Source organism: Phoenix dactylifera, chromosome 8, assembly GCF_051530095.1.
Source record: "Phoenix dactylifera cultivar Ajwa chromosome 8, Ajwa_hap1_PhDact_Kaust_v1.1, whole genome shotgun sequence".
NCBI lineage: Eukaryota > Viridiplantae > Streptophyta > Magnoliopsida > Arecales > Arecaceae > Phoenix > Phoenix dactylifera.
Genome location: NC_143197.1, coordinates 28,106,350 through 28,119,659, shown reverse-complemented (window position 1 = coordinate 28,119,659; position 13,310 = coordinate 28,106,350). Strand labels below are relative to the sequence as shown.

At 39.0% G+C, this 13,310-nt stretch overlaps 1 protein-coding gene across 7 annotated transcripts; it reads right to left on the bottom strand.

Moving 5' to 3' along the window:
* Nucleotides 1-3,970: 3,970 nt before the first annotated feature.
* Nucleotides 3,971-11,023, bottom strand: LOC103716681 (putative inactive receptor kinase At5g58300). 7 transcript variants are annotated; one of them, XM_089925061.1, is made up of 6 exons: nt 10,655-11,023; nt 10,345-10,554; nt 10,157-10,253; nt 9,226-9,252; nt 7,677-9,018; nt 3,971-4,835 (listed from the first exon to the last, which is right to left on the bottom strand). In XM_089925061.1, exons 5-6 carry the CDS (start codon nt 8,956-8,958, stop codon nt 4,210-4,212), a joined length of 1,908 nt encoding a protein of 635 aa, XP_089781187.1. In that variant the 5' UTR covers nt 8,959-9,018; nt 9,226-9,252; nt 10,157-10,253; nt 10,345-10,554; nt 10,655-11,023; the 3' UTR covers nt 3,971-4,209. The 7 variants fall into 7 exon arrangements, with proteins under 7 accessions (XP_089781187.1, XP_008803002.3, XP_017700581.3 ...); XM_008804780.6 differs by having other exon boundaries at nt 10,157-10,275; nt 10,655-10,988; XM_017845092.5 differs by having other exon boundaries at nt 10,157-10,270; nt 10,655-10,952.
* Nucleotides 11,024-13,310: the final 2,287 nt, after the last annotated feature.

Below are 13,310 nucleotides of genomic sequence, written 5' to 3'. Positions count from 1 at the left end.
TGGTGCAGGGAGGCAAGGGCACCTTATGTAGTCAGAGAAAAAAATGTAGTGACGATAATGACCCTGAGGCTTTAGGCGAATGGCAAGTGATCGGTGAGTTGCTGTGTTGTTTTGGGGTGGGTAGAGATGGAAACGTTCGGGAAGGCCGGCCATCGGTTTAATGGCCCCTCGCCTTGTTCCATAGAATACACGTGTTTTTTTAATCAACTTGATAATTTCAGCCAACTTGAATCAACCTTTGTTCGATCTTGGACAACGGGAGAAGGGAGGGATTAGGACTTGGTAGAGACCAGCCAAGACCAAATTTAAGATTGACCGTTGGATTATATTTAATTATTACAGTTCGTGTTACTTGAGGAAGACTTGAGATTAATTTTCGAGCATGCGAACGGTGCTCGAGCTTAGGTCAATTATATTTAAATTAAGCTTGATTCAAGTCCGCATAGAACCAAGTTCAGGCTACTTGGATTATTTTGACAATCCTGATTAATTTATGAACTTACTTCAGCCAAGTTTTTAACTTGCCTAGATTATTTGTAGAATTAAGAGGACATATTTGGAAAATATCTATTTTTTTTTGTGCAAAGAAGAATACAATAGCAGTTTAAAAAAAAAAAAAAAACACACTTGGTTGGTGAATTATATGGTGAGAAACTGACTGGGCCGGTCAAGTTGACTGGCCCAGTTAGTTTGGCCCAAAAAGAAAAAAAAAAATTGGCATATGTCGTGCACATGCTTGAAGAGAAGAGGACTTTTGATAGAAGTCTTCTTCCTGCTGATCTCGTCGGATGGAATCCAACTCTAGGTCAGATTCCTGCTGCCCTTAGGCCTATTGAGAGGCCCTCCCCTAAGTCCTCTCTCATCCTCATCAGAGAACCGACCTCGATCGGAGTTCACCGTCGGTGTCTTCCTCGATTTTTCTTTTTGAGCACTTATCACTTTCGCACCATTGCCATAGCCAATCGCTATTGGAAGAGCCACTATCAAGCTACTACTTTTCTCTCCCTTCCAAACCTTTTGAAACCTATATTTTGGTTAATGATTGTTGAAATTTGGCCGAGAAAGGCAACGCCCTATTTTCCTCTATTTTTGAAAACAAACTATGTTTCTTCTTGTTTCTGACGCTTTTTGCCGCCTATGCTTGTCGTTGAGGCCTCCTTTTGTTTCTCCACGATAGCTTATCGCCTTGGTTGGAGTTCCGATTACTAAATTTGTCCTGTTTCATGATTTAAAAGGTTGGAACCCCTATTTTGATCCATTTTGGTGCTGCTCGCCGCCAGTCACCACAGCCGCCTGTTGGCCTGCCGTGGGTCCGCTGACCCTTGGCGTAACCACCACCACCCTTTCCCTCTCCTTTATTCTTCCTTAGCTAGAGAGAGACTTTGTTCTCTCTTCCTCTCTTCTTTCTCTCTCTTTTCCATCCTTTCTATCTTGTTTGTCTCTACTGAATTTTCTCTCTCTACTTTCTCTAGAGATGATAGATCAAGTAAAATACTTCTCTTAGTGATTTTGGATCAAGCCTGATGAAGGATTCTGATCTAGAGTTATCGGGCAGTGTGCCAACCCCTACCTTAGCCCTTGCAAAATACTATTGATTTAATCATCCTCGATCTCTGTTAAACTATATATGCCCTAGTTCGAGTATGATTCGATGAAGTCACCTTAATTAGACCGACCGAGATGTCAGACATTTCCGCTTGGTCAGTTCTGTGAGAGTAGTGAAATTTAGAGTTTTTATTTTTTTAAAATAATTATGCTAAAACTTTAATAAAAAATATAATTTTTGAATATTAGGCTTAGAGGGTAACTTTCAAAATTAATTGGACCTAAAATTTTATTGCTTTCACAAAGTAGGTAATATAACTTTGTACTTTTTTTTAAATTTATTGGCAAATTTATGAATATTTTTTGAATCAAATTATTCTCGATTTATGAACTTGATTCTTAATGTTTTATTATTATATATGCCTCTTTCCTATGTGATTTTTGATTGAATGTATTGATTTCGATATGGATTATGTTCGATTGATCTTGATGTCGTATAATTTATTATTTGGAACACTTAATATGCTTTGAGAAAGCAAGTTTTGCTTCAAAACGGATTTAGACTCGCAGCTAGACTATGTATCGATGCCCTGCCAGTGAGGGTTACTTGCTGGTATATCGACACCCTACAAATGGAGGTTATTCACTAGTATATTGACATCCTACTAGTGGGGCTTATACGTTGGCATATTGACGCCCTACTAGTGGGGGGTTATACATTGGCATATAGACAACCTGCCAATGTAGGCACTTTGATGAGCTCACATTCTGACCCAACCATAGGGTATAAATATAGTTGTAGTTCAGGATTATCGAGATGAACTTGATGATTTGAAAGAAATTGATTTATGAAAAAGATTTGAAATTTGAAATGACTGGATAACATATCGATTTGGTTTTGAATTGATATATTTTTGCATTCTTAATTTTAGTATATTATTATTATTTTATTGCTTGATTTATCTAATTAAAGTGTTCATTACTTGTTAGACTGTCTAGCTTATTATATAATTTTTTATTATTTTGCAGATCCGAAAAACTAACTGACTTAAGGATTTATCTTGAGAGAGCAATTAGAGACAATATTTTATTTCAAGGATTTAATGCAAGATTTTGGAATATTATTAGTTTTGTAAAACTTTTTATTTTGTTATTTAATTAAAATTTGAACGTTATTATTTAAATTATTTTTGTTGCTGTCTGATTATGCTATCATAATGAGATGTCTTGTATGCTTGTGGAGCAACTCCGATGATTGTGATAATTGGTGGAGCACTAAAATACGGCGGCCAATAACTTTTTTTTTCTTCTTCCTCCTCTTTCTTTCTTTTTCATTGGACAAGCATTACTACGGAAGGGGATTTAACGACAAATCAAATGCACAAGTTCTATCTGTTTAAATGGATTAGACGTGTGCATTACCATTGATAAATTTTCAGTTTAGTTACTTCTCTATAGATCAAATAAGCATCTGCGTAAGGGCCTTTTAGATGCATGCCACAATGCCTAGAGAGGATGAATTGGTGAGGAAATTGTGACAAGAAATCAGAAGAATGTGACGCATCGACCCCATAAAAATTTCAATGCTTTTGGGATATCAAAGAAAGACAATGCCACAATGCCTGACAACTCCGATCGGCACTATATTAAGACTTAAAGAGCACCAAATTGTTTTAATTCGGCAAACAAATACATCTGACCAATTTATATTTTGTGGCGAGCCTAGTTTAGTTGGAGACATCTTGGGCAAGTTGATATCTAAATTATTACGATAAGCACATGATTAGAAGGCTCTCTTGTCTTTATTTCTGATCACACTAGAACTTTGACATGCAGGATATTACTCAGCTGAAAAAAAAGTTGTTCTTTTTTCGTGGCCTCTAGGACCTCTGCAGACATGCATGATGCTGTTAATTTGGATGATTCATACATGATGGAACATTTTAACTTTTATCTCCTGTGTGACGATGGGTACAATGGAAGATAGGCCTTTTGGCTTCTAACCCCCAAGTCTCTGCAGTAAACTATGTGCTGCATATTACCAGGATTTCTTGCCTGATGATAAGAGTACTGAAAGATAACGTTTTGTAACTAGTGATAAATCTGATTGCACATAAAAGCTAATACATTCAAGAAAAAACATGCTGATAGATGTCCAAAGCAAATATTAGTTAAACTTCTAAAATGGATGCTATCTCAGTCACATGAAAACTTTGGAGAAGCTTTTTTTCAAAAGATCAGGCATGCAAATATTTGAGTTGCTGGCATTTTTTAACAGTAATCATATGCATACTCCCTTTCGTATTCATTCGACCTGAGGCTGAAAAAAGAGTCTTCTGAGAAAGCAATGTCATCTTCGGTAAACAGACTCCAAATATTTGAAGTATAATGAAACCAAGTTAACTTTCAACACGAAGGGATAAAATAGAATAAAGAAAAATCACCAATCAAATTGTGGAAAAATGAATGCCAGTCACTACAACAATCATCAAATTTGACACATAGAATACATGCAAGGATCTGAATGCCCTTTGACGCAGGCTTCCCCATGCACCCATGCTACCATGCTGCACAACAAATAGAACTCACTGAGTCAGATTCCTTCCAGAAACTAATTTCTAAACAGCTAAGCCTGTTTTTGTTTTTTTTTTTTTTCAGGCCCCCTCATGGTGTTTGAGCATTTGAGTCCTTGGACTTCTCTGATGATGGCCGGTTCCCCGAGTCAGAGTGCCGGACCTCCTCGATCATTCTAATCACTTCCTCCATTCTGGGACGTTGATCTGGAGCCCTTGCAACACATGCCATCGCAATCTGAAGCATCTGAACCATCTCTTCCTCGATGTTCTGATACCTCATCAGCTCCACATCAAAAACTTCTGCAGTCCACTCTTCCCGGACAACAGACTGTACCCATCTTGGTAGATCCACAACATCATCACGTCCTGGAGATTGAAGCGGAGCTTTTCCGGTGAGCATCTCAAGGAGTAGGACGCCAAAGCTGTAGACATCAGATTTCTGAGTGGATTTTCGAGTCTCGATGACTTCGGGTGCACGGTAGCCCACCACAATTCGGGAGGGAGTTGCATGGGTGTTCATAAGGGGAGCAAGGCCAAAGTCAGATACGCAAGCTTCAAGGTCCTGGGTGAGGAGGACATTAGAAGCTTTGATATTGCCATGGGTGAACTTTCCACCTCCTTCAGTGTGTATATGTGCTATGCCACGTGCAGCTCCTACTGAGATCTTTACCCGGGAGTCCCAGTCCAATGGAGTTCTTCCAGCACCCTTGTTTCCTATAATTTATGTTTGAAGGGAGATGACAATAAGGCAAATTGGATCATAAAATTTTTATCACAGTAAAGTTATAAAACTTAACTTTAATCTTCAACTTTCTTTGCAAACAAGGAGGTTAGCACATATCTTATTTATGGTCAACTTATTATAATATGGATCAACTAATGAAATTGAGTACTCAAGAACAACATGCCAGATTACTCAAAACAATTTTTAACTGTATACGTTGAAGTAATTTCAGGACAAATATGGTCTATTTGATAGAGAAAAGCATGCGATATTAATTTCTCATAATGCAAGGTTTCTGACTCTCAGAAATGGCATTAAATTTCTATTACATTCATCATTAAGATAGCAACAAGTCCCATTTATTTGATCATGAATGATATTATAGGTATGTGAAGGGAATTGGGTAAATATATTTCTAAAATCTAGCTTACATTTTATGCACAAAGTTTGACTCTTTCAGATCAAGTACATGGAAGTTTTTTCAGTTGCAAAATAGAATTAGCTGTTGATTGATCTGGGACAAAATACACCCAACTGACATAGCTAGCATAACTATCAACTCATTTGTACTTATAAGGATTGGTTCCTCACCACTTGTTAATCATCTTTAAGGATCACACAGTCGTAATTCAGTGAAACTAATGTTAAAGTAATAATGAAACAATCTTAGTTCCTATTGAATCATCTATGGCTAGCCTAGTATAAAATGATGTTTTGGATCCATAGGGACATGATTAAAATTGCACCGTAGACCAATATACCTATGGGACACCTACTTGTAATTTTTGCATACATTACTGTCTCCTCATGAAGCACAAATGATCGAACCAGATAAGACAGAGTTCTTAGACAGAACTGAACAAAGGAGCCAGAACAACTGTAATGAAAATTGTCTATTTCTGCTCTTCTAAGTAGGAAGCTGAAGCATGAGCAGTTCCAAATTGCAAATTTAGGGCCTTCATGATGTTAACTACGTTAAGTGTTGATTACATCAGACAAATTATCCTAAACTGCAAAATAAGGATTCCATGGAGATACGCCAAGCTATTCAACCATTTTATGGTTCTTTTAAGTATAATTTGAAAAAATGCTATGGGACGATATTATTCTCAAAATATATGTCAAATGCAAAACAAAACTATAACATCATTGTCAAAAACCGTAAAATAAAATTCCAATCTTAATCTGGGACTCGGAATATATTAAGCCTGGTCAATTCCTTTAGAAGGAGTGTCAATGGTTTACTGCATAAAATGTTGTCAAAGTGCATGAATACAGCAAGCTTATCTCCAAGCCACAAGAGTACACATATGCAACACCCATCAGAGGGATAAACCAGCCAGTTCTCATTCATCTTACTAAGAGTGTGCAAAGCCTGATGAACAAGAGTTAGACATGACCTCAAGCAACACAAACGAGCAATGGCTTTGCAGCAAGTATGTCTGCTAGTACCGGGGCTACCACAAAAAGGCTTAAATAGCTCTCTCTAAGAAAGTTTGGCCAAGGATCTGTCTTTCACAAATTATGCCAACCAGACTTCATAGGAGGACCCTTTAAAACTGAAAATCACAAATTGTTGGAGAGATGAATAATAAGGAGTCGACATAGGAAGTTGTAGAACACGAGAGAGGAGAGGTTTCATAAGTGTTTATAAACACTCCAATGGGCAAGTCCAATGTACCTTCACTCTTAACCTAAAAAAGTGTTTGCTCTAATTTTGTCCATAAGAACCGATACAGTGTCCTAGCATGCATCATTTTACTACCTTTAAGTGACTGCTTCAATGTCTTTATCTAGCACTAGACTTTCTCTGCTTTTCCTACAAAGAAATTTCATCACACAAAAACTATGGGAAAAAAATGGTGCTATACTAGAAAAGGAGTTAAAAGTGCACAAGTCCAACCATGGCTCAAAACAGAAATACTATCAAGGGATGCAATCACCAAGGTTGGTATGAGCACAATAATAGCATAGTTAGGTGCACTGAGGTACATGACTCAAACCAAGGCCCTCCAATGTAACATCAGTGATATTCATCAACCTGTTAAGGCCATCAAAGCCATCCAATGTGTTTGCAATATGTAATTTGATCTTGATGGCTTTTTTCTTTTCCAGCATTGCACAATGCACACTTGTACCTACCAAAGTTCTCTAGTCCTCAAGTTCTCTCACATATATGGAAAAAAGTAGGGTTTTATAAATAAATGAAGTTTTTAGCTGGTTACACAGCAAACCACAATAATATAAATTCCGATTTCTCATGGGCTGGACTTCTAGAAACCGAGCTTTTCAAATGTATCCATGAAGATAGAGCTTATCATATGAATAACTCAATGTCACCAGGACTAATTGGTTTTTACAGCACTAGTTAATCTACATCAGTTGTCACCAAATCATGTTTTGGCAAAATTAGATAGACCAATCAGTCATTTGTGGGACTCTGGCAAAAATAAATTGCTTCATTTGGCAATATTAGAGAACCAACGTGGCATATTGAATCATATTACTAATCATTTGCAGATGGCTGTTCAGTCTGAAAAAAACAAATTGTATTATGATGCTCATATTTGGCATTATAAGAACATTAGCATCAACAATAATGTTAAGTAGATTCTTAAACATATCTGATCTCTAAAGATTTTATATAGTTTGGCCTTCTATATTCACCAACTTGGTTTGTCTGATGTTTGTGCAACAAGCAATCAGACTTTCTGTATTACACATATTAACCAATAGGCCACAATATGATTTCATTTTCCTTAGTAAAGCAGTTCACTATTACTAGACAAAAATATAAATGACTAAAGAGATGGGAGTTTAAATAGGCATACCATGCAAGAGGGTGGAGAAGCTGCCAGAGGGAACATAGTCATAAACAAGAAGCTTCTCATCCTTGGAATAGTAATAAGCACGAAGCGGCACAACATTTGGGTGCTGCCCGACTCTTCCTATTATTTCCATCTGCTGCTCAAAATCTCTCTTCCCAACAACCACTTCTTTCAACCTTTTCACCACTACCGTCGTACCATCTTCAAGAACAGCTTTATATGTAGTCCCATAACTTCCCTTCCCAAGAACTTCAGCAGAAGCTCTTAGTAGATCTTCGAGGTCAAAATTATATGAACAGCCCTCAAAGAAAACCAACTTGTTTTTCTCAGCTTCTTGAACCCCACTGCTGTACTCCTCTTTGGGTTTTTCACTCCTTCCACCAGCAGGACCCTTTCCCTTTGACACTATGCTGCCCTCCTTATCTCTCCTCTTCAAAAAGCATACCAGAAGTACAATAGCCAATACAAACAGCAGGGTTCCTCCTCCAGCAGCAATTGCAATAATGACTCCTGTACCTAATTTTTTCCAAAAGCTTTTTCTGGGCTTCGAGGGGAATGCTGGTGGTGGTGACATTGGTGATGGTGAAGGAGCAACTCCTGGGCATTGTGGTAGAGGGGAACCACATAGCAAAGGATTTCCTAGAAATGACTCAACTGGGAATCTGTGGAGAGAAATCGGTATCTCACCACTGAGATTATTGTAGCTCAGATTCAAATGCCTTAGCTTGGGAAGTTGAAGGTCAGGGATGGGTCCAGAAAGAGAGTTATTCTCAACATACAATGCAGTAAGTTGAGTAAGATTTTGAATCGTCAGTGGAATTTCCCCCATGAAAGAATTATAGGAGAGGTCAAGGAAGGTGAGGTTGGAAGACAGTGCAGTAGGTATAATTCCAGATAAATTGTTGTGCTGAAGGAAGAGAGAGTGCAGCGAAGGAAGTGATGCAACATCTGGAGGAAGATGTACAGTAAGGCGGTTGGATCGGAGGCTCAAAACTTTAAGCGCATCAAGCTGTCCAAGCGTGTTAGCAGGAATTGGGCCTATGAGCCCAACCGCTGGTAGACGAAGGGTAAGTACACGGGAGTGATTTGGTGTACATGTCACCCCAACCCAAGAAGAGCAGATTGGGGTCTTAGAACTCCAATTTAATTTGTGTCCATGAGGGATTGCTGCCGCAAAGGCAAGAAGGGCTTCCTTATCAGAATTCAAGTCAGCACTGGTCAGAGAGGGAAGGCATAGAAGGAGACAAAGAAAGGGAATTGATGTAAAGACAAAGAGGTGATCCATGACTAAATTTCTAGAAGAGTACAAGGAACTCAATTATTTTAGTCACTGGTTCTTCCAATCCTGTAGCAGTCAAAAAAAAAAGGAAAAAGATTATAAAAGACTATGCAGATAATATGGACATTAGAATCATAGAAAAACAACTGCATATCGTGCTTCTCAGCAACATTCATGGATTTCTCCATCGATAGTCACAAAAGAAAGAAGAGTGGGAAGTAAAGAATGACATAAAATATATCAAAGCAAAAAAAAAAAGGAAGGATGCCTTACCTAAATGTTATCCTATTAAAAGGAAACCTGGCATTAGAAAAAAGAACAAATCAATGTCTAGAGTAGCAATCATCTTTCATTTTTCAAAAAAGAAATTAAAGAAGAAGAAGAAGAAGAAGAAGTATGTAGTCTTCTCAAAACTTTAGATGCCTAAAAAAACAAATGTGATTCATTAAGACCTGGAAATGATCCAATTGCTAGGCGAGAATATCAGGAAAAGATCAAGCACTGTGATAATTGCTACGTAGGGGACCATCTTAACTACCGGTTAGCTAATCTCTCTCTCATTGAAGTGAACAAGGAGGTTCTTCTTGTCTGTTTCTTTTCACATCTAAGCTTCAAAATTCTTGTTACCCTAACAAAAGGGCAGTGGGGTCATTATCAGAGCAAAATAACAGGAGCCTCTCATAAGGAAAACTCTGGTCTTTCTCAAAGAGTGAAGAGAAAAGCAAACCCATTTATTTTTACAAATAAAGTCAGAGTGCTCGAGACAATGGTTTCAGAGAAATTCATCAGCATCCAAATGGAAGAAAAGCAAAGCCCAAATGCAAAACTCCAAAAATAATTTGCACAAAGAATGTATTAAAAAATTCTGCCCACAATACCTCAACCCATCTACTGCCATACTGAAATGGAGCAGCAAATAATGCATTGCTTACCTAAAAACAATCAATGCCCCGAAAGGTCATCCCAAAGCAAAAGCACAGGCAGTGTCAACTTTCTTTTCAGAAAAAAGGACCAAAGCTTGGAGCTTTGGAGCAGGGGAAGGACTTCGGTAAAAAAATGGATAGGTAACATGGGCCAACCCGGCGTATGTTAGACTCCCCCAATTTAAAGACAACGACACATAAAACTACTACAAGCACACAGAGATAAACCATTTAAATCTTAAAAAAATTCAAAAATCCAATGTCCTAAATCTTAATCTCACCTAATTCAAAGAGCAGAAGCCGATTCCATCAGCTCCTCCCTCCACCAATTTTTCAAGGCTTCATCAGTCGAGCAGTGGCATGGCAATCTTCAAAAATCTGAAAAAGGATTCTCACTTTTCTACATAAAAACCAAGGAAGAATCAGAAAGAAGGCATTCAAGGCTACTAAACACTAAATTGAATCATACCTGGGACTATCCACAGCATCCAATTGAAATAACTCTCAGAAACAACTCGAAACTGGAATGCGACCAAACAGTTCAAGACCGGAACCCTGGAAGCCACCGTTATAAGCCTTAGCTTAGAGGAGCTTAACAAACAATCGAGATTATCCAGAACCCGTGAACTAATTCTCCAACTGGAAGCGGCTTATGGCTCCCGGCGCTTAAAAATGCGACCTTTCACCAGAAAAAAAAATAATAAGAAAAAGGCAGGTCTCAAAAGAATCAGAAAGAAGCACCGAACAGGAGGGCAATTTGACAACATTGCTCCACGAACCTGGCCTCAAAAGCTCCAAATCCTCCGTTACAGCCGGAAACCAGAGCTCCATGTCCCGAAACAAAGGAAACCCGTGTAAAACTCGCGGAATTATTCTAAGAAACCGATCTTTCTGGTTTTTCCGGAATCAACGAAATTAGGCGGAACAGGACGAGATTTCTCCAAGGAACTCGAAGTATCCCATTCCCTCCAAGGAGCAACCTCCAAAGCTCTCGCCCGCGCCCGCGCCCCCGCCCCCGCCCCCAGCTCCCAATATCGATTCTTTAAGCCACCGTGTCTGCCATTAAAGTAAGAGAGCGAAGGAGTGAGAGAAGTGAAGCGTATTGAAGGAATTGGTTATGGAAACGCCCTTGCCAAATGTAAATTTACGAGTCTAGCCTCGGGCAGGTGCAAGCGTAAAGTCTCTGTGGGGTCACGCGCATCACGCGTGATGGAGGAGGGCCGAAGGCCTGGGTGTTCTCCCAGTGAAATTAGAGCCGTCGGATTGGTGTGTCCCCTCTAATATAGCGGGCCCCACTGGCCCTAGACCTGGTCTTGGGAGCACCGCCGCCGAAGGTAGCGTTCCTGGAGCTTTGACCATTCTAATGCTCAAAAGGCCCCACTACACTCCCAAATGTCGCCATGTGGCGGGAGGGGTGTGATGCTATTCGCGATCTCCAGTTACACGTGGCTGCGAAAAGAGCTCGCCTAACGTAGTTGGTAATATACCAGAGCATTTTCCACGTTACCGGGTCCCATTTGTACACCCACTCCCAGCACTGGGCCCCACCTTGCGTTAGGGTAGAGGATTTGTTTACATTTTGCCGTCTGAATTCTTTCTTGGAATGAAACAGGAATGAGCTCTGGAATAAGTTTTATTCCCCTTGAAAAGAAAGAGGAGGCCAAAGGGAATTGAATCAAACTTTGTTCCTACGATGGGGAACCTGTTTATTTCTATCCTCGGTCTTAGATTTATTCCAGCAAGAATTTTGAAAAAAAAAAAAATCCACAAAACAGAGAAGAGTAACTATATTTATCCCACCTTTTCTTATTCAGATGGTAGCAGGGAATTGGTTGAGTCCTCTGCAGACATCCATGCAGCTTGATTGTGAAAAAGCCATGCCAATGCATACGGCCTCATGTACTGACATGGTAACATGGGATTGACAACATACAGCAGCAAAAAATAAAAAGGAATAGCAAACTAAATTCAGATGCTGACGTCTCCTACTTGGACATATTTGTTTGGAGGCAGATGATTCTAAAATTATCGGAATTAGCAAGCTGATATCTTTCACTGTCCCCAACCAACCTAGTTTAATAAAGATTAAATCTTAAAACAAACGAAGGAGGCCTTGGAGACTTTGGAGGAGAATCTAATTATTAACAAAGATGACAAGGGATGCACTGTTGGCATCTGAAGGCCCTGATTCATAACAGCATGATAAAGCAAAAAAAGAAAGGGGGATGGACTTTGGCAATGAGGTTGTAATTGAGAGATAAAATAGTGGAAGGACGAAAAAAAAGAGAGAGCAAAGTCAAGTGGTGGAAGAAAGGAATATCATAATAAGGAATATCTGAGTCCCCGCATAAAGACATGAATGAGAGGATGAGAAATTTTTTTATTAGGAAGGAATCAGAAGGTTAAAGAATTAGTCGTTCCATGGTCATGCTGATGATTGATGGCTTAATGTAAGAGATCATACTTCAGAGATTATAGGCATGCTTCATAATTGGAAAGGGATGTTTAGATGTGAATTATTGCACGAAAGGCATGGAAACTAGTTAATAATAACTCCTGGAATTAAGAAACTTAGCTTCCAAACAAGTTACATGCACATGAAGTTGGAAGTTGGGCCATTTTGAGGCACTTGCTCTACATTTGACTCTAAGCAAGTTGCTTGAAAGCCAGCAGCTCATCTGCGAAGCCCTCGGAATGCATTAATCATCATGCCACTTAGGACTCACGATTGTTTACTTACTCAGATATTAAGTTATTGTAATCCTACTCGCATACTCATATACAATCTATAGATAGCCATCAAATATGCAATTGCAGTTGAGCCAAACAACCATCCAACTCTTGTCAGGCAATAAACACATTATACAATATGCAGTGCGATTAAATAACTTAGATACCTTGTAATTCTCTCCTCTTTTTGAAGGATAGAGGCTCTGTTTAAAAAAAATTTCACATTCTACAGTAGAGTAGATGCTAGTACAAAATGGTCCTTTGACCCCAAAAATGACCCCCCAGCAGCTCAGACTGTCCTATTGAAGGTGGTGGGTGGTTCCCTCAACAAATGCTGGTATCCTATGGTGCATCTGCCTCAGAGTTTGGGAAATGGCAAGGAAAGAGCCCGCCATGAGAGCATCATCAAGTCTTCAACCCCTTTAATTTCTTCTGTTCACTGAATCAAAGAAAAGCCCACACAGTACAATTACCCAGTCTTCCTTTTCTGGTAGATAGAATCTACTTAATTTTTAAAGTTAGAGCATCTTTTCGTCAAACAAAATGAGAGCATCTACCTGCTTCAATTTACTCAGTTTGCAGTCCTAGCGACAGCATTTATTTCCGAAATGAACCGCATATGTTATATATGTAGAAGATACACTCATAATAGCCTAGTTGCATGTTAACTAAGTGGGGTAGACTCTGTTTCTGCTTACTTTGCAT

Bases quoted from the DNA above. Each gene is read 5' to 3' on its own strand.
- LOC103716681 (XM_089925061.1), bottom strand. From the start codon at position 8,958: ATGGATCACCTCTTTGTCTTTACATCAATTCCCTTTCTTTGTCTCCTT. The intron at 4,836-7,676 runs GTATGCCTATTT...CATAAATTATAG, and splicing joins CTTCTCCACCCTCTTGCATG to GAAACAAGGGTGCTGGAAGA.